This window comes from Triticum dicoccoides, chromosome 2B, assembly GCF_002162155.2.
Source record: "Triticum dicoccoides isolate Atlit2015 ecotype Zavitan chromosome 2B, WEW_v2.0, whole genome shotgun sequence".
NCBI classification, from domain to species: Eukaryota; Viridiplantae; Streptophyta; class Magnoliopsida; order Poales; family Poaceae; genus Triticum; species Triticum dicoccoides.
The window spans coordinates 675,083,126-675,104,463 of NC_041383.1; the positions used below are offsets into that span (position 1 = coordinate 675,083,126).

Here is a 21,338-nt window from a genome sequence, read left to right on the forward strand (position 1 = left end):
GTTATAAGCTGGCCCACCTAACTAGCAATCCTGGCCACGTCAGCGTTTTAAGGGCTAAAACGACACTAAGGTTAGATTTGGACCGGGATTAGTTAGTTTGGGGGCCGAACGACAGGGATTTCGACTTCAGGGTTTGATTCGCCGGACGTCTACGAATTCAAGGTTTAAAATGGACTTTTTCCCCTGGAGCGTGACTAGCTTGGGTCGTAACACAGGCGAGCGGTCTTACGTACAAGTACGTGGAGGCGCTGCTCAAACCGAGTTTGTTTTGGACAAAAAGAGGACCGAGTCTCCAGTGACACGGAGAAAGACAAATATATTGGCGAAAGAAATATATCAAGGCATATGCATCCATCGAGAATTAGCAAGAGAGGCATTGACAAGGCAATTGTTAGTATTGGAGTTGTGCCTGGAGCGGTTACGCGTGAAGACCAAGATTGGTTGGATTTTACTATTAGTATATAGGGGTGTACCTCATCAGGTTTTGCTTGTGCACTTGCGGCATCGCAGTGGAGCTCGGTTAATTTTTTCAGAAGGTTAGCCGTACGAAGAACCATGGCGCCATCGGGTATCGGGTTTGAGGTGGAGAAGTTCACGGAACAGGAAACCTTGGGTTATGGCAGACAATGGTGAAAGATTTGTTGGCACAACAAGGATGCTTGAGGGCGTTGCGGGAAGTCAATTCAGCTAAGATGGAATTATCATGTGATGGATGAAAATTCGTGGAAGGCAATTTGGGAGCCTCGGGCGTGTCATGTAGTCGGACAAGTTTGGCTGGGTTGGACTAGGTAGTCTGACGGATCGACGCGAGTCGGTTGGTACAGAAGACGGTGGTGGGATCAGCGACGACGACATAGGTGCGTGATGCTGATGGTGACCATTTCTGGGCGTGGAAACACGTGGCACAGGCCCGAGTGCTTGTGTGGCTTCGAAAGACTATGGCGCGGGATTGATTCAAGGTGGTGTATACACGGAGCTTGAAGTCGATGAGGCACAGGGGTGGACTGATCATCTACCATGGAGTCATGTTGAAGGTGGAGCTGGAGTCTGGAGGACTTCACTCGGTGCTGATTGAGGGGCTACGACGTAAGTGCATAGAGAGTCGAAGCCTATTCAGCGGGAAAAGCGAGGGACACGTAATTCGGACTGGAGCCCAGTGGTCTGATGGAAGCGTGAAACTCGTCATCGGTCGGTGATGATCGGTGGTACTCTGCAGTGGGGGTTTAGTGGTGTGGTTTCAAGACCCTTGAGACTCGACCGAGACAGCGGAGGCTCGATGCGGTAATAGCAGCGAGGCATGCGGTACACACGGACATGGAGACGGCCAGGGCTCTGGTGGTCATACATGTGGTGAGACAACTGCGAATTTGACTTGGGATGACTACAAGCAATGGTGAAATTCCTTCAAGTTTCAGACAGGCGGTCAAGAAAGGAGCGGTGATGTTGAGTTCAGGTAATTCTTTGTGTGACATCCAATATGTGAGTTGTTCACTTTCACGCAGGTCAGTGTGGTCAGTGTGTGATGGCGTTGGACGGGTACTTTGAAAGTTGGAAGCACAAGCTAGAGTAACAAAAAACTTAATTTTTGCTCGAGTGTTGATCGTGGTCAAGAAAAGAAGGGACTACAAGTTACAGGTGGAGTCGCATGGAGTCTCTGGAGTAGCAGCGATACTCATGGAATAAGCTCAAGTCCAATGTACATGGAAGTTTGAAGCATGGACAAATCCAGGGTGGTGGAGTATATTCGCCAAGGTGGAGTTTGTTGGAGTTGTGTTGAATATAGTGTACGAGGTAGGTTACAGTTGGACTTGTAGTTGTATTGTGTTTAGATAGGATATGGAGTCGTGTCCTAATAGGACACTTGTATCCTAGGCCTCTCTTATATAGCGGGGGTAGACACACGATGTAACCTATGCCAACATAATAGCACCGGAACGCAGGGGAAGCCGGCGGCATGTGCCGGTGTCCAGGGCGACCGGGTGCGGTATTGTAGCGGTGTCATGGGGAGGAGCGTCCATAGTCAGGCCCCGGGATGTAGCCATATCGGTGAACCTTGTTAACAAATCTCGGTGTGGTGCTCTTGTGATTGCTTGGTCCTCGGAAGATCGACGGTATGCCTCGGATTTATTCTAACAATCCCCAAAGTTGGCACCGTACTTTGGTTGCAGCACTAGTAAGTTGCTTCAAGTTGAAGAACAGGATCCAGGTAAGAAAGCTAGCTGCGTATACTGATTATTTTCACCGGAAATTTCGGCATCCTAGTCGTCCTCATTAACATTTCCCAGAAAATGCAAGAACCACATACCATCTTGGACGCGATCCAAAATCACCAAATGGAGAACGTGACAGTGGAGAAGGGTATGTGAAGCGGGAGCCTCGGAAATTTATGGTGACCGATGATCTGCAAGTTCTTCCGCTGTCCTTGGCAAGCACTCTGCAGGTTGTCAGTGGAGCCAAGACTCAGAGAAAGGACCTCGTGGAGAAAGAAATCGCTCTCACAAAACCACAGGTTGTGATTCTCTTTCAGTATATACACATTAGGCCACAATCATAAAACTCTCTCGGATCATAAAACCCCAGGTTCGCTAACTGTAAATGTGTTACTGAACCTTCAGGTTCTGGAGCTGCTGAAAGCTGCCTTGGTAACTCGCAAAGCTCTCACCTCTGTGTTTCTGCCTCGAGAATAAAGAAACTGCGTCACCAGAGCTACGGCATATGTATAGTAGCTAGCCACTGCTACGAGACCTGCTCTTGCAGTTCAGAAGAATAATAAGAAGAAAATTTTACGCTTGCCGAAGTGATTTTAGCCCCTTGTTGAACGTGGAGCATGAATGTTTTCTTTTAGTAGAGAAACCGTAGATTATGGATGTTCGTATGCTAAACCGTACGCATATCATAAATCCGTTGAACCTGGATCTGCAAATTACTAATATTATTATTACCAACTAGCCGGTTGGTCTCTTCCTCATAAGTGGCTGCCGAGAGCATGGTTGCGTCGAGTCCAAACACCGAGGAACGGCATCCTCCTGGAAAAGGTGCATGAGCTCATAAATCCGCTCACTGGGCTATGGGACGATGATCTGGTGAGGGACATCTTCGTCCCGCAAGATGCAAGCATGATCCTTGCGATCCCGGAGGGACGGCATGCAAGACTTCATTGCATGGCATTTCGATGAGAAGGGTGTGCACTCAGTGAAGCAGGCATATAAACTGCATGTTAAAATGACTGAGATCCTGGCGGAACAGGAGGCCGGCAGGAGCGGAGATGCGCATGGGTCGCTGGATGTATGTGAAAGCACGTACTGGAGCCGTATTTGGAAGATGCCTTGCCAAAGCAAAATCCAAATGTTCACATGGCGACTAGCACACAACTCGCTTGCTCTGCGCATAAACCTAGCGGGGAGGGGGATGGTGATTGAGGACACTAGCTCCCCGCTATGCCCCAGGAACGCCGAGGATGGTGGGCACCTGTTTATAAGATGCAAAGAAGTGAAAATGGTGTGGCGTGCAATGGGCATGGAAGCTGTGAGAGGAGACCTGGAGAGATATAATGCAGTGGGTGATGTCATGGATCACTTATGGACACTAAAAATGGAGGACAGAGTATAGATCCTGTACTTTTGGTGGGAATGGTGGAATGAGCGAAACAGGGTCAGAACGAAAGAGAAGAGGATGCGGCCTGAGGAACTCGTGCACCGGGTGAAGCTTGCCACCTTGGAATATTGGGAGGTAGTGGGGAAGCACAAACAGCAAAGCCCTAAAGATCAGACCAGGTGGCGGGCTCCAGATGAAGGGATCCTCAAGTTCAACATTCACGGAGCACACATGCCGGGGAGCGCCCAGTCTGCATGGGGGGTCATTGCCCGAGACCATACGGGGGACGTTGTTGCTTGCATGGCTGGGAAGAGTGAGCATGTCCATGATGCTTTCGCAGCTGAGTTACAAGCGGCGGCGGCGGCTCTGGAGCTAGCCACACAACTTGGGGCGATCAGGATCTGCATAGGAACGGACTCTCAGCTATTGCAGGCGGCCCTTATGCAAAATGAGCAAGCTTCACGGCGTACACATCGGTCCTGGAGGACCTGAAGGTCCAAATGAAGTTTTGGTTCTCACGATGTGAGGTTATTGCATGTAGAAGAGAGGCCAATTGCGTGGCACATGAACTAGCCAAGCTTGGGTATGATTGTAATGAGAACGAACCCACTGCGTGGGAGGCTACTGTCCCGCCTTCTGTGGCGGCTTCTGTACTAGGCGATTTGCCTAACCTGGTTGAGTAATAAAACTCTTGCTTTGACCCTAAAAAAATAAGTCTAATTCTGCCCTGAAGCCCAGATGGTCTTTTGGTGTCGTTTTTAGTATACAAGATTATCATGGGTTTTTGCCTTGGCACGACCGATATTAAACATCTAAAGTGGTGAGGTGCTAATAATCTCTATGTACGACGTGATTCAGAATGTCAAAGGTGCTAATAATATCTGCCTAATTAGACCTATTGCTTTAATTAACGACAAGTTTAAACTCACAGAGGAAGCTTTTGCCACTCGGTTGGCCTCGGTGGCTCGTGTGTCATAAAGCCGCTCGGAAACAGCCGTCATTGAAGGCCGTTTCTCCGCATGATTATCAATAATGAGGTTAATACCATCATCACAAGATATTTCTTCACTCACCATATCATTATCTTGTGGCACACCACATGTTGGCGAAGTGAAAGATGTTGAAGTCTAAGTAATTTGAGGTGGAAGCAGTAGAGAGCTCTATATGAATTAAAAATGTGGAGAACTCCTCCCAAAGAATATTATCTTCGTCAAGATTGGACCCACCATATATATCGTTTGGTCCAAGTCTCATGAGCCGATTTGCAAGTTGTGACTAACCTTAAACACTTCAAAGGATATAGCTTGATGAATGATAAGAGAAGCATCGCAATCAATATACTTATCCCCAATACACAGAGAAGGACCATCCTTTGCAATAGAAATTCCTACAAAAACAGTTCACAGAGCATTTGGGCCCATGGCCCAAAAGTGATAAAGCATGAGAATTCTCCATAGGTGATAATTTGTGCCATCAAAATCAAAGTGTCATTGTGCACTAAATCACTAATCGACATCGATACTCTCTAGGCAGTGAAGTCTAATAAAGAGAGACTGTGCTTCGATATCAATTGAAAGGACCACGATATCGCTTAAAATGGGGGTGAATAAGCGTTTTAAAAACTTCTACGAATTTGGCTTTATCCTGATGCGGAAATAAAACTAAGAAGACATTTTCAAGCACAAATCCTAAATATATTAGGTTGAACTAAGTGCACCAACAACTTAATCTAAACAAGATGAGCACAACAAGGATACTAACAAACACAAGTAAGTTACACAAACTTACTTGAGCAATATCACAAGATATGGAAGTGTATGACACAAGTTAGCAATTCACAATAATCACAAGATATATTAGTACGAGCAATTATGAATTGCGGAATATAAAGTGTAGGCCTAAATAATCTCTATGACTGAACTAGCAAACACAATATAATGAGCAAAACAATATATAGTGAATGCAACATCAAGAGACTAAAGTAAACCACAAGTTGTGTCTGTATCACAATGTTCACTTCCTTGGAGGAAAGCTATAGTCACCGTTAGAGAGGTGGATGTTTCCAGAAGGCACACCAATGCCACAAAGGTTCATCCTATTCTCCCTTAAGACAACACTAGGCGTTTCTCAACCACCAGGGGTAGACCATGAGGCAACTTTCAAACCTTTACAAACTTTTGGGGGGCAAATCACAAATTGATTCCTCACCGAAGCACTCCTATCGCCTAGGAGTCTCCAACCTCCAAGAGTAACAAGATCAAGGGGTAATGCTTAAGAGTTTCTCAAATCATGATTTCCTTTGGTCACAAGAGGGAGAGGGAGTGGATCTATAGCTTGTTGGAAAATCTCTCACGAATCTCTTAGCAATCTAAGATTTGGTGTATGAGAAGTGAGAGGGAGCCCCTCGGGTGTTCTAGGGTTCTTTTGGTTTGAGTGGTCAACCCTCTACCGGATTGATAGAGGGGTATAAATATCAATGATAGAAAACTAGCTATTTGTGAGTAAGTGGTTGTGTCGGGACAGACATCCGGCGGCTGTGAAGTGTGCACATGAGCACACAGAAAAACAGGGTCAATGAACAGGGCCCAAACATCTGGCCTGCCACGATGTTCCGGACATCCGGCCAAGTGTCATACATTCGGCGGGCACAACCAACAATTAAACATGGGTTCTAGACATAGGCGGCCAGATTTTTGGAAGGATCCCGGACATCCGGCCAACAAAAACACTGCACAAGCCCTGATAGTAAAACATGCACAACTTTCTCATACGGACTCCAATTTTGATGATCTTGGGCTTGTTTTGAAGCTATTAAAAAACTCCAGGTCCTCGCATAGATAACCACCAAAGATCAACCAAAATGGAGGGTGCACTGTATGCAGAGGTTTGAACATAGAATTTGGGGAACCCTTTTGGCTTTGGATAAAGATATATATGTATATGATCAGAGTGGAATTGTGTGTAGGAGATATTGACTTGAGCAAGTCCATCATGAAAACCTTTGATCCCCTCTTAATAGTGCGGGATCCCTATAACTCAAGAATCATAAAATAGCTACACTAGATAGCATCCGAAAATCCATTCTTGGGCATATATATTTTTCGATGGTCGTTGATCCATGCAACGACAACCAAAGGTACAAATACCTTTGACTTGAGCATTCCACTTGAGCTTGATGTTGACATTTATTCTTGGCTCAAGATGGAAGCATAACTTTGATCACGACATTTTGGTGAATACTTGAAATAGCTCCCCCATAAGCCATGTGGGGATCATTTCATTGCATTCTATCTTCACATGTCCATCATGTGATCATCCACAAGCTTCAAGCATGCAATCCTTCGAGATGCTTATCTTGAGCTTGCCCTTGTCAACCATGATCATCATCAATTGATGTCATACTCTCATGGACATTTGGAATCTCTGTCTTGAGGCAAGCCCATGAGAATCACCTAACCCATGTACATGGGTCAGTACATAAAGTGTAATTGACAATTACTTACCATACCACAAGATCTCATGTGGTACATCATCTGCGCTTGTGTGATGACCGTCTTTGAGTTCAGTCTTTGATCTTCATCTTGGTTAACATTTATCTTTGCTCCATGATTAATCTTGTTGTCTTGAAGGCTCTATTGATCTCTTCACTATGCTTGATTGCTTCAAAACATGATCACCAATATCAAAATTCACCATGACCATATTAAGTTTCTCCAAGAATGGCCATTACTTTTTTGTTTTCATGCTCGAACATATTCTCTTGAGACGCACATGAATTTTTCACTTGAATTACTTGCTTCAAGACATAATCATTCATGACTCAACATATGAGCTTATCATGATCCTATCTTCAAGCCATATGTACAATTCTTCTCTTTAATTATTCTCTCAAGATCTTGAGCCATCATGGTTCAGCTCATAAGCGTAATCATGAGAACCTCTGATACCCTCAATGAACTCCATATAGATCACACCTTGTTCATCACATGAAATTCATCTTGATCATATTTAATTCAATCATTGAGCTCAATCTTGATGCACAACTATATGTATATGGCATTCATTTCAAATCCATTCAATCTCCTTCTTGCATCACCATGGAACAAACATCCTTCAATTCATCCAATATTCTTCATGCATTGCATATGGAACTTTTCTTCAAATGTATATCTCAATACAAACATTAGTCTGTTAGGATTGACATTAATTACCAAAACCACACATGGGGACTACATGTACTTTCAGTTAGTGCCATGAAAGTTTGTTAGTTTGCATTTCACATGTTTTGTATGTCTTATGTAGTTGCTGATTTTGCAGGTGCTGGGACCAACCAGACACTCAATGCATCGCGATGGTCGTTCAAGATTTTTTATCGATAACGTAAAAAAATGGATGTCGGATTTTTAGGGGTGGCAAATTTTTTTAAAAAAATTGGCAATTTACGTTGTGTCGAGGATGGAAATTTCTTTTGGCAAGAACAACAAATCCAGGTAAAAATCTGAATATGGCAGATTTTGTCGTGTTTGCTAAAGGAAATTGTCATCCTTGGTACAACATAATTTGCCCTAAAAATGATTAATTTGCCACCCCTAAAAATCTGACGTTCCCTACATATTGAAATCCTTTTTTATGCTTGTGTGTTAAGGCTCTCTGTGCAGCCTTAATCTAAGATTTCTGGCATGACTACCACCGGATGGAGTTTATGATACTATTGACCCAAGAATAAAAGAGTGCACAAATATTAAGGTATGAATAAATATTTTGAAAATGTGGAATGGTTTGGTGATTGTTAGGGGAACTCTTTAATGCTTAATATTTGTCCTTAGTTGCTCTCAACTGATGACTCTTGAAAAGCTTATGTTTTACTAATTATACACAATATTGTTTATATGTCATCGAGCATATCAAAATATATCGGTATGTGTTGCAATCATTCGCAAAATAGGAGTATGCACATTTATCATACGTTTATTGGATATCCATTATCTAACCTGAGAGATAATTATCCGTCCATGTTTATGTTGACCAGCTCAAAAGAAATCACACTTAAAATATTGTGAAGTCGATCTAGGCGAAGTGTTTTTTTAAGAAGTTTTGAGGGCTACTGGTAATAGAGCCCATGTTGCTTGACAAGAAACTATTCTAAATCTTGATTGATGCACATTGAAAGAATATTATTATTGTGTTGCGAGGTGAGGAACAACTGGATATGCCATTTTTGTCGTTAGATATTTAAATGTTTGTAGTGTGTAAAATAAATAATTCTCTACATCTCATTTCTCCCATTTCATATTCATTTAATGTAACACTTTTTTTAATGTTTCTATCATGCCTTTTGCTTCCTTAAGTGCCGAGATGAAGTTTGCAATATGGTCGAAACATAAGTTTTAAGACTGATTTGGATCTATTTCGTCTTAGACTTTTTTGTTAAGTTGATTAAGGTCAATTTTCCCCATACGGTGTCGTGGTATGCATTGGAGTGGGATGTGCTAGTGTTGTACTTTTTTCTAGGGAAGCCCATAGCTATATTATTCATATCAAATAATAATAACATTCTTTATGATATTACATCAAAGAAAGCAAGGGGTTCATCGACCCAATTATAATGATTTTTTTATAATAAAATATAGCTGACTTTTGCATCATATCATTCGCTTCTCTTCGTTAGGTGCTTCAGTTTGACCATTTCATTTGATCTTCAAAACTTAAGCCTGCTTTGAGAATCACAGTGGTCCATGAAAAGGTGAGATGCAAGAAGAGAAACTTTAGTGCTTGTTGCAACGTGTTTGAGGCAGTTTTTGCCTTCTGCCCATAGTAACGCGCGGGCATTGTCCTAGTCTAGACTAGAAATGACTAGCTAAAATTCAATTGGCAAAAGGAAAAATGAGATGGAAAAGAACAAAAAACTCACGTAGGAAATCCGTCAAACACTTGAAGGACGGCGGAGGTGTCACGGCCATCCGGCAACGTTGAGCTGATGCTCATGCTGCTAGTGGTCGGTCGGGCTTCAAGATGGTCCGTAGTCGGTGGAGGGGCTGGGAGAAAGAAGATTCGGTGTGTGCTTCCGCCGACGGGGTCGACGTGATGGCTGTGGCGGCAGAAGAGCTTAATTCCGGCACGACAACGACCGACGAGCGTCTCGGAGTGGGATAGGAGGTCGGCGGAGGCAAAGGGTCATTGCCGGAGGCAAGGTCTTCGACGATGCAACACGAGGTGGGGAGGGCACAAGTGGGAGGGCAAAACTTTTACTCTACGGGTGGATGGCTGAGTATATTTGAGTGTCGGGGTGGCTCCTGAGTAAAAAATATTTACTCCTCTAACGGCGATAGGGGATCGATTAGGAGCGTATTCGGACTCTCTCCAATCCTGAACTCTACACCGAGAGCCGGCGGAGCGGCGCCGAACGCTCGAACTCCCCAGAGTTGCAAATCCGGAGCGGAGCAGGCTGCTGTGCACTTGTACGGAGCGGCAATTTGCAGTATCTCAAATCAGGAAATTATGGAGTTGGTAAGATTTACAAAAGAAGTGCCACCGCCAAGTGAAAATGGTTCGAGTGGGCACGGTTGACTCGCTCGTTTCTATCTGTCCTAGTGAATCCGGAGCGGAGTTGCCTGCCGAACAGACTTTTCTAGTGCTATTTTTTACAAGGAGCAGCTTTTTGGGAGGAGGAGCTGGAGCTGAGGATTCGGAGGAGCTGGACCACTTCCGAACAGGCTCTAGGTGCCGTTTAGAGAAGAAAAACCGAATTTTTATTCATCTAACGCCTTTTAGGGGATCGCAAAGATGCTCTAAGATAACGAGTTAAGTGACAATGCATTGTGAACACCTTGAGAAAAAGAAACTCAAATGACCTCAAGTTCTTTTTTTTGGAGGCCATGTTGCTAATTTGCAAGTTGACATATTACAGCAGTCATTAAGTAAACTTCTGATAAGGTAACTGATCCACTCCACTCCAAGTAGTGGACAAATCTTAAACACCCTAACTTAATGTGGAAAATGAAGGAGTGGGAAAACCACAGGACCAATTCAATTCTGCACACGAAGTCCAAGCGATCCATCTGCCGCTTCAGGTTTCAGCAACCTCCTGCCGCTTGGGCCGCACAACATATCCCCAAGACAACATTCTGCAACACACGCACTTCACCGGATCACCCTCCAGTCCTCCACCATGGCGACGAGAGCAGAACCGAAGGTCGGGGTGAAGGTTTTCGTGGACGAGGAGAAGAGCAGGGTGGTCTTCGCGGAGTCAGGCAGGGAGTTCGTCGACGTGCTCTTCGGCTTCCTCATGCTGCCTCTCGGCACCGTCGTTCGCCTCCTCGGCAAGCAGTCCCAAGCCGGGTGCCTCGACGAGCTCTACAAGAGCGTGGAAGGACTCCCCACGCGCCTCTTCAGAACCGAGGCCTGCAAGACGATGCTTCTCAGTCCCATCAACGCTGCGGCGAAGCAGTGCTGTCAACTCAAGGTCAGAGTTGACGACACCAAGCACGGGGAGGTCTATGTTTGCGCTGACACGAGCTGCTGCGCGCATGCTGAAGGCGCCTTCAGCTCCGTCCGCGGCGCTGTCTGCAAATGCGGCAAGGCCATGTTTCAGCTCGCCGGGGAGAGGCCAGAGAATGATGGTAGCACTAGCGCTGCCAGTGGTGGTGATTCTGATGTCGGTGTTTTCGTCAAAGAAGACGTGAAGTTCATTGTCACCGATGATTTCCATGTGGCACCGGCCTCGACTTCTCTCATGTTATCCATTTTGGAAAAGTTTGAAGTTCAGGATCTCTCCAGTCTTGAGCAGAGGACTCTCCAGCTTACTTCAGACAAGGTTTGTCTATCTCAACTTTGTTTTTGAGCATTACTTTTTTTGACGAACATTTTTTTAGCAGTACTCTGCAACTTTTAATTTACTGCACTTTTTCTGAAATTACTAGTATTTGACTTAGATATAACCAATCTGCTACAGATGATTAGCCTGCTCAAGAGATCATTAACGTCGAAGAACCCTTTAACTGGTCACTATTTTGATCTTGCCATCGCGTCTGACGATTCAGTCACAGATATGATCCCTGATAACTTGCATCCTCAACAAGAAAGCGATGCTGAGTACACACTAAACAATGTTAAGATTAAGGTTCTTCAGACTATGGACAATTCATATGTGTTGTATGCTGAAGGTGGTGCCGATTTTGTGGATCTTCTCTTGGGATTGCTAAGTGTTAGGTACCCACTACTACTCTCTCAAGGAATCAATGGCGAAATCTAGTACAGTGGCAATTACAAGGGGATCCGGGGGAAGGAAGGAGGGAGGGAGAATTGATACACGCTACAGCCGCCGGTTCGATCTGATCCAAGCCAGGATACCCTTTCCCTTACGCTACATTTGCTTATATCAGTCGCTGGTAGTTTCCTCTGGGCCAAACATGTAGGATACCCATTGAGGCCCAGTGAACCTGTGGCATGGCCTCCTCTCTCTCTTGGGCCGCTCTGGCGTAGCACCGGTCTTCTTCGGCCCAGGTGTGGGTAGGCTGCTGACACCCCCCCCCTTTCTTCAGATACGACTTGTCCCCAAGTCGGAGCAGAGGGAAAACGCTGGCGAGGATCTTCAATATCTTCCCAGGTGTCCGGAGTAGCCTTGGAGTCTTGCCAACGAACAAGCCCCTGTTCTCGCATCTTGTTCGAGCCGCGACGCCATCTCGTGTCCAATATCTCCTTTGGAACATTAACTGCATCAGTAAGTGATTGAAGGGAAGAGGATGCGCTCGCACCTGGGGTCAGCGCCTTGCGCAGCTGCGAAACATGGAAAACCGGAAAGATTGATGATCCCTCCGGCAGCTTCAGCTCGTATGTGACTTCATTCACCCGGCGGAGCACAGTGTAGGGTCCGAAGAACTTGAAACTTAGCTTGTGATTGGCTCGGCGCGCCACGGACGTCTGGATGTACGGCTGCAACTTGAGAAACACCTGATCACCTACCTGGAACTCGCGAGGGGTCCTTTTCTTGTCTGCCTGTTGCTTCATGATCTGCTTGGCACGCAGTAAGTGTTGCCTCAAGATATCTTGCATTTGTTGCCGTTCCTCCAACCACTCATTAAGTTCAGGCATTGGTGTTGCTTGTTCAGGTACCAGTCCAAGATGCCGCGGCTCCTGGCCATAAACCACCTCGAATGGTGTTTTGTTGAGCGTAGAGTGGAAAGTTGAGTTATACCAGAACTCGGCCAACGCTATCCACCTGCTCCAGTTGTTGGGAGAACTGTGTACGAAGCAACGCAAGTAAGTTTCGAGGCACTGGTTGACCCTTTCGGTCCGCCCGTCCGTCTGAGGGTGATGAGGTGAGCTCATTTTCAGCTCCACGCCCTGCAGCTTGAAAATCTCCTGCCACACCTTGCTGGTGAAAATAGCGTCTCTGTCAGATATAATGGCCTCTGGCATGCCGTGCAGTCTGTAGATCTGATCGATCTAGAGCTGCGCAATCGTCTGCGCTGTGTAGGGGTGTTTGATTGGGATGAAATGAGCAAACTTGGAGAAAGTATCCACCACCACCAGTATGCAGTTATACTGCCGGGAGGGAGGCAATCCACCAATGAAGTCCATGGAGATCAAGTCCCAACAACGTTTGGCCACTGGCAGCGGATGGAGCAGCCCCGGATATTGAGCTCGGTCCGGCTTGGCCTGCTGGCAGACCTGACAACACTGGACATGTTCCTTAATGTGTTGTTTCATACCCGGCCACGCAAACAAATGTTTGATTCTCCTGTAGGTAGCCGGAAACCCTGAGTGGCCGCCTATAGCACTGTCGTGCAACGCACGCATGATTTGTTGCTGCAGGTTGGTGTTGTTGCCCAGCCAGACACGTCCTTTGAAACGCACAATGCCTTTGCTGAGAGTGAAGTGGCTGTCCTCCACGGGAGCCACTGTCAATCGTGCGATCAATTGCTGTGTCTTGGGGTCGGCATCGTAGCCCTTAACTATCTCTTGTAACCACGCAGGTTGGCAAACTGAGATTGCCTGAATCTGCTCAGTAGGGGGTACCGGTCGCCTGGAAAGTGCATCCGCGGCACCATTCTCTGATCCCTTGCGATAACATATACGGTATTGCAACCCCAAGAGCTTGGTGAACGCTTTTTGTTGCCAGGGAGTGTGCAAACGCTGTTCCTCCAGGTGCACCAAGCTGCGTTGATCGGTTTTGATCACGAACTCCCCAAACTGCAGATAAGGTCGCCATTGTTCAACGTCCAGAACAATTGCTAAGTACTCTTTTTCATACGTGGACAGGCCCTTGGTTCTCGGGCATAATGCCTTACTGAGGTAAGCAATTGGGTGGCCTTCCTGTTGGAGTACTGCGCCTACCCCGTACTCGCAGGCATCTGTTTCGACCACAAATGGTTTAGTGAAATCTGGTAGGGCCAGAGTAGGGGCTGAGGTCAATGCATTTTTGAGGGCTTCGAAAGCAGTTTGAGTTGCTGCCGTCCAATGGAACTGAATATGATTGTGTAAGAGGTTTGTTAGCGGTCGTGCGAGCATGCCAAATTGTCGAAGAAAACGCCTGTAATACCCCGCTGTCGGTGTCAAAACCGGCGGATCTCGGGTAGGGGGTCCCAAACTGTGCGTCTAGGCAGATGGTAACAGGAGACAAGGGACATGATGTTTTTACTCAGGTTCGGGCCCTCTCGATGGAGGTAAAACCCTACTCCTGCTTGATTAGTATTGATGATATGGGTAGTACAAGAGTTGATCTAGCACGAGATTAGAGAGGCTAAACCCTAGAAGCTAGCCTATGGTATGATTGTTGTTCCTCCTACGGACTAAAACTCTTCGGTTTATATAGACACCGGAGAGGGCTAGGGTTACACAGAGTCGGTTACAATGGGAGGAGATCTTCATATCATATCGCCAAGTTTGCCTTCCATGCCAAGGAAAGTCCTATCCGGACACGGGATGAAGTCTTCAATCTTGTATCTCCATAGTCCGGGAGTCCGGCCGAAGGTCATAGTCCGGCCATCCGGACACCCCCTAATCCAAGACTCACTCAGTAGCCCCTGAACCAGGCTTCAATGACGAGAATCCGGCGCGCAAATTGTCTTCGGCATTGCAAGGCGGGTTCCTCCTCCGAATACTTCATAGAAGATGTTGAACACAAGGATAATGTCCGGCTCTACAAAATAAGTTCCACATACCACCGTAGAGAGAATAATATCTGTACCAATGTAATCTGCTGACGTATTCTGCAGCGTGACATCACGCCATGGCCAAGCCTTTATTCGAATCATTTTACTGTTCCACCTCAGCGCGTTTAGCGAGGCGGTTTCCTTGGCATGTCTTGTCAAAGCAGAGATCGTGTCCCCTTATTCCGGGATTCTCATCAATACGGGCGTGGGTAACCCAACCGCGCCATTAACTGCGGCGCTTGGGAGATAAGCGAGTTTTATTAGGCTAGTGGGGGTTTGTAGCTTCGGCCGCCCATATAAGGGGATAAGGATCTACCCTTTCCATTTACGCCTTCTTCCTCCTTTGCTTATCCATCCCTGCGCACTCAAGCTCCAGCGCCCCAGTCCGCACTTCCTACCTCAACCTTCTCCAATCATGTCCGGAGCGGGAGGTAGATGGATGGCCTCCTCCGTCACGGAGGGACAAATCAAAAAGTTGAGGAAGGTCGGATACTTGTCTGACGACATCGCGCACTGGCTTCCAGATGAGGGGCAACTCATCCCCACCCCTAGGCCCCATGAGAGGGTTGTATTTCTCCCCCATTTCCTCCGCGGTCTGGGCTTTCCTCTTCACTCGTTCGTCCGGGGGCTCATGTTCTATTACGACCTGGACTTCCACGATCTGGCCCCGAACTTCATCCTCAACATCTCGACGTTCATCGTCGTGTGCGAGGCCTTCCTCCGCATCCAGCCTCACTTTGGCCTATGGCTAAAGATCTTCAGCGTCAAGCCGAAGGTTGTGGGTGGCCGCCAAGCAGAGTGCGGAGGCGCCATGGTGGGCAAGATAGCCAACATGACATGGCTCGAGGGCGCCTTCGGAGAGACCATCAAAGGGTGGCAATTGGGGTGGTTCTATATCATCGAGCCGCGTGACCCTGAATGGGCAGCGGCCCCCGAATTCCGATCTGGCATCCCCACACGGCTCACATCTTGGAAAGAGACGGGCCTGTTGTGGGGTAATTCGGCAGAAGTGACCGGACTTCAAACCTGCATCAAAGACCTGATCGGCAGGAAGGTTAAACTTGTCACCTTAGTCCAGGTCATGCTCTTCTGCCGGATTCTCCCGTGTCAATGACGGGCTTTCAACTTGTGGGAGTTCGACCCGGCCCAGCACCAGACTCTGTCCCGGCTCTTCGACACAAAGCACGAGGATGCCTGGAAGGTGCTATTCAAGAGCTCCGAGGTCTCCCCTCCCGTCACCGAGGATCGCGGATTCTGCGCCAAGTGCCAAGCCAGCGCGGTGAGATTAATTTTCCATTACGGGGTATTTGTTTTCCATAGATTTGATTCTATGCGGGATCTAAACCCCCCATCCCTTTAACAGGATTGGCAGAAGAAGGCCAGACAGATCAACTGTCCGGCTCCTTTGCCCGAAGACCCAGCGGACGCTCGCTTAACGAAGCTGCTGGTTCCGGCACCTCACGTGGTGCCAGAGAAGAAGGCCAAGAAGAAGGCCACGGGGACTCGAAAGAGTTCCTGGCGCTTGGTGGTGTCGGATTCATCACCCGACGACCCCGAAGCACCCTCCTCCTCCGAAGACGAGGAGGAGGAAAAAGAAGAAGCCTCTCCCCCTCCAGCTGGGGGAGGAAAGAAAAGGAAGGCTGCCCCAACTGGGGAGGCCGGAGGGCCCAAGAAGGGGAGGACCCTTCTGCCGGACTACGCCTCCGATGCCGAAGACGATGGGGAGGAATGGCTATCCAGGGTCAAGCCCCTGGCAAAATCATAAGTATCCGGACACCCGAATAACTTATGGCGCTCCTCTATTATACGGTACCTTCTGACGCTGAATTGAATTATGCAGTCCGCCCACGGCTCAGCTCGGCAATTCGTCGAGCGGTTCCCTGAATTCGTCGGACGTGAATAGCGCTTCACTTCCGACGGCCTCCTCCCCTCTTCTCGCGGACGATGCCGAGGTGGAGTCCCAAAAGGGACTCAACCAGGAGGAGGTGGTCCTGGAGGCGCCGCAAGGCAACCTCCTGGACTCCAGGCCCAAAGGGGGTAAAGCCCCGGAGGGATCTAAGTCCGGCCCTGGGCCGGACACTGCTCCGGAACCGTCAACGGTTCCAGAGTCCAACAAGCGGCGCCTTCGTAAGAAGGGCAAGCCTACGACGCCGGCGACCTCCGTCCACCCGGGGGCGCCAGACAATTTGCTGGAGGTGCTTAACGGCGCCTCCATCGACGAAGAACACCGCACTATTATGAGTGCGGTGATTCAGAAGGTTCAGTCCGCCAAGAGCGGGCTGCCAGAAGCCTGTACAAGTCTGTTAACAGGCTTCGAGGTATGTATTCGAAACATATAAAAATGTTACCACATAGACAGTAGTCCCTGATGCTCAGTTTGGTGTTCGGAAAGAAAAACCGAGCTGAGGATCTAAAAAGATATACGCAGGAGTCTAACATAAATATGTCAATATGGGAATGCAGGCTGCGCTGCTGACCTCTGTCATACTGACTGCGGAGGTCAATGCATTGAAAGAGAGCCTCGAGCGGTCCGAGAACGAGCTTGGCCATGCTAAGAAGCAGCTCGAGGACAAGGAGGGTATGTAATACCGCATGTAAATGTATATAGAAATACCTGGTTGCAAATAATGACAGGACCAACGTGAATGTTGCAGGGGCCACGACCGAGGTGGCGACCCTAAAGGAAGCGGTGTCCAAGGCCGAAAACAGTGCGGCCTTGTAGCGCACCGAGCGAGAGAAGCAGGAGGCGCGGGTGGTGGAGGTGCGGCAAGAGCACCAGGCTCTCGTGGTAAAACACGAGAGTTTGGAGCATGACTCGAAGACTCGAGAGTCCGAGCTCGCCTTGGCTCTTGAGAGTGCCAAAACCGCTAAGGCCGAAGCCCAGAAGGCCCTCCAGGAGATCGAGGCGATAAAGAAAATAGCGGCGGGTAAGGCATTCTTTATGCAAAGCAAGCATATAAAAGTGAATTATCTGTTACTTACCCGAATCCGGAGCTCTCCAGGAGTGTTCGTCGATCTGCCCCGTAGTGTGTCTGATGCTGCCACGTTCTACTGAGCCGAGGAGGGGAGCTCGACGGAAAAGGTGTCCTGGTCTCAATATGCTGAGGCCGGACATTCGGTGCCCCTGAGCGACCAGCTGAAGCAACTGGTCGAGCTCCACAAGGTTGCCGAACAGGCCATGAAGGCCCTCATAGTTCGGCTGTGGCCTAGAGAAGCCATGCCTGGGAGCTACTTCGGTTTGGTGCGGCGGCTGGTGGACGCTTGTCCGTGGATTGAAGTCATCAAGCGCTCCGTTTGTATTGAAGGTGCCCGTCGGGCCCTTGCTCGTGCTAAAGTGCACTGGGGCAAGCTAGACGCTGAGAAGCTTTTGACGGACGCACCACCGCCGGGCAAGGAGTATCGTACGCCCGAGATGTATTATAAGGGCGTCCTGAAGGGTGGCCGCCTTATAGCGGGTGAATGCTCCAAAGATGTAATTTTTGAGTAGACTCGCATCTGTTATCCTGTACGCTGAAAAATTTGTTCATATGCATTAAGCAACGCTTGTTAATTTAAAATATTACCTTCTATGCGGCCGTTTATCAAATCTGAGAGATGCAAGTCGTCGGCTTCTACCCCGATGCCACGAGTGCTGGGGTGTTCGGGATAAACCTGAGTGCTCTTGTTCCCATTCTTGGGTCCATCTAGGGAGGCGCTCAGGACAACGAACCAGACCATCGGACTTATAATGCTTTATCACTCTCAATTAGCCATAGAATTCTATAATTTTAAATTTCGGCGAAGCCCCTAGTATTCGGAAGACCGAGTTCAGGGTGCTATCCACGCCTAGGCCGGATAAGTCCGGCTCCTCGCTCTAAGCGGCATAAGCTTTAAGGACTCGAAAAACCTCGCGAACAGCGACCGGTCTCTCGCACTATCATGACGGTCAGTTTTAGCTTTCTCTACTGAGGTGTTAACCCAGCTCAACTGGGGCACAATCGCAGTAGTTCTCCCAGCGCTACCTTAGCCAACATTGCGAAACATAAGGTACCAAAACATGGGAGCCAGGCAAACCCAACTATTGACCCAAGACATGATTCGGAGCCGATGCATATAGTGCTATAAGTTCGGGGTGCCGCACTCATGAGAGTGTTCGGTCTTCTCACACCATGTTATGGGGTGCTTAAGCCCCTGGTGTATTGGCCGTACCAAAGTTTTACGGTTGCATAATCTTATGACTGAACATATTTGTATAAAAATAGATGAATACAATAATAGATAAGAGCTATGTATTGTTTATTAAAAAAGGGCTGCTATGAAAGCAGAACGATACAAATAGTGCGATAAGCAAGAGATGGGATTATTTGACATGTCCCCCTCCAGGGGCAAGCTGCGGGACTTTAAGTAAAACAGGTATTTAGCTCATTATAGAGACCACCTGGACATTTGATGCGGCTTGTTCTCTCCCTGGCTGTTGCATCGTGTGTTCGGCGAGTGTATTGCCGGACAGCCTTCCGAATAGTTGGGTCCTGAAAGTATATAAAAAAAGAAACGGCAGAATAGGGAGCCCCTAAGTGCGGTTGATCCGCATTTTGGGCGTGCCATGGTTGTGCCCCTCCCCTTATGCCCATGGTGTTTCCAAAGCGTAATTATGTACGCGTGGTACCGATATCGCCATCTGACGAGGGCTGGGGCTGGGGCCGCACTGCTATGCTTGCTCGGAACGTGCCAGCCGGTTTTGTTGTAGGTTACTTTGGGCGCGCTTGACGTTGTCCAGATGTTTAACACACGGATTGGAGAATTGCCTTGAGAGGCTACTCTGTACTTCCGCCGCCAGGGCCGCCGTGTGCTCCTCCGTTCGGAGAGAGCTTCGGTGTTTCCATTTACCGTGATGACTCCGTGAGGGCCTGTCATCTTGAGCTTGAGATATGCGTAGTGCGGCACCGCATTGCATTTTGCAAATGCGGTTCGTCCGAGCAGGGCGTGATAGCCACTGCGGAATGGGACTATGTCACAGATTAACTCTTCACTTTGGAAATTATCCAGGGATCCGAAGACCACTTTGAGTGTAACCGAGCCTGTACAGCTGGCTTCTACACCTGGTATGACGCCTTTAAAGGTTGTCTTTGTGGGTTTAATCCTTGAGGGATCTATACCCATTTTTCGCACTGTATCCTGATAAAGCAGGTTCAGGCTGCTACCGCCGTCCATGAGGACTCTAGTGAGGTGAAATCCGTCGATGATTGGGTTTAGGACCAATGCGGCGAATCCACCGTGACGAATGCTAGTGGGGTGGTCCCTTCGATCAAAAGTGATCGAGCAGGAGGACCATGGGTTGAACTTTGGGGCGACTGGCTCCAACGCATAGACGTCCTTTAGAGCATGCTTCCGCTCCCTTTTGGGGATATGGGTTGCGTATATCATGTTCACCGTCTGCACTTGCGGGGGGAAGCCCTTCTGTCCTCTGTTGTTCGGCGACCAGGGCTCCTACTCGTCATCGCTATGCAGCCCCTTGTCTCTGGTTTCGGCACTTAATTTGCCTGCCTGCTTGAACACCCAACAATCCCTATTGGTGTGGTTGGCTGGTTGTTCGGGGGTGCCGTGTATCTGACACGAGCGATCGAGTATCCGGTCTAAACTGGATGGGCCCGGACGGTTTCTTTTGATTGGCTTCTTCCACTGACCGGGTTTAGAGCCTCTGAATCCGGCATTGACTGTCGTATCCTCAGTATTGTCGCCGTTAATGCGGCGCTTGTGCTTGTTGCGACGTGACCTGCCATTGTTGTCCTTGGTATCCGAATTGCCAGGGCTCTTGGTTATGTTATTGCTACGAGCTAGCCAACTGTCTTCTCCCACGCAAAAGCGGGTCATGAGTGTCGTGAGGGCTGCCATAGATTTCGGCTTTTTTTGTCCTAGGTGCTGGGCAAGCTATTCGTCTCGGATGTTGTGCCTGAAGGCTGCAAGGGCCTCGGCGTCCGGACAGTCGACTATTTGATATTTTCTTGGTTAGGAACCGTGTCCAGAATTGTCTGGCCGATTCCTCTGGCTGCTGGATTATGTGGCTTAGGTCATCGGCGTCTGGTGGTCGCACATAAGTGCCCTGGAAGTTGTCAAGGAATGCGGATTCCAGGTCCTCCCAGCAACTAATTGACTCTGCTGGCAGGCTGTTAAGCCAATGCCGAGCTGGTCCTTTAAGCTTGAGCGGGAGGTATTTGATGGTGTGTAGATCATCACCACGGGCCATGTGGATATGAAGGAGATAATCCTCGATCCATACCGCGGGATCAGTTGTGCCATCGTATGATTCGATGTTTACGGGTTTAAAACCCTCGGGGATTTGATGATCCATTACTTCGTCTGTGAAGCATAGTGGGTGTGCGGCGCCCCTGTACTGGGCTATATCGCGACGTAGCTCGGATGGCTTTGTCTGTTGTATTCGGCCTGGCCGTATTTATCATATCCGGCGTGGCGGTTATTGTCACGTGATGTGGGGCGCCCACGAGATCCGTAGATCGATCTTGTTTGCCTTGCCTTATCCTCCAATATGTCTCGCATGTCTGTTGCGTTTCCCTATGCTCTGGTATTCTTAGAGCGGCGCCGGGGTGCGGCTTG

General features: G+C 48.2%; 2 protein-coding genes across 2 annotated transcripts in view; both read left to right on the forward strand.

Moving 5' to 3' along the window:
• LOC119361129 overlaps window positions 1-2,687 on the forward strand; it is a 15,594-nt gene extending 12,907 nt beyond the window's left edge. The window contains exons 5-7 of the mRNA XM_037626488.1: window positions 2,136-2,206; window positions 2,286-2,509; window positions 2,616-2,687. Coding sequence (XP_037482385.1) covers window positions 2,136-2,206; window positions 2,286-2,509; window positions 2,616-2,687 — 367 coding nt within the window. The remainder of the gene's footprint in view (window positions 1-2,135; window positions 2,207-2,285; window positions 2,510-2,615) is intronic.
• An 8,075-nt stretch (window positions 2,688-10,762) lies between these two features.
• The window catches only part of LOC119361130, a 51,978-nt gene continuing 41,402 nt past the window's right edge, over window positions 10,763-21,338 (forward strand). The window contains exons 1-3 of the mRNA XM_037626489.1: window positions 10,763-11,168; window positions 11,268-11,407; window positions 11,546-11,802. Coding sequence (XP_037482386.1) covers window positions 10,763-11,168; window positions 11,268-11,407; window positions 11,546-11,802 — 803 coding nt within the window. The remainder of the gene's footprint in view (window positions 11,169-11,267; window positions 11,408-11,545; window positions 11,803-21,338) is intronic.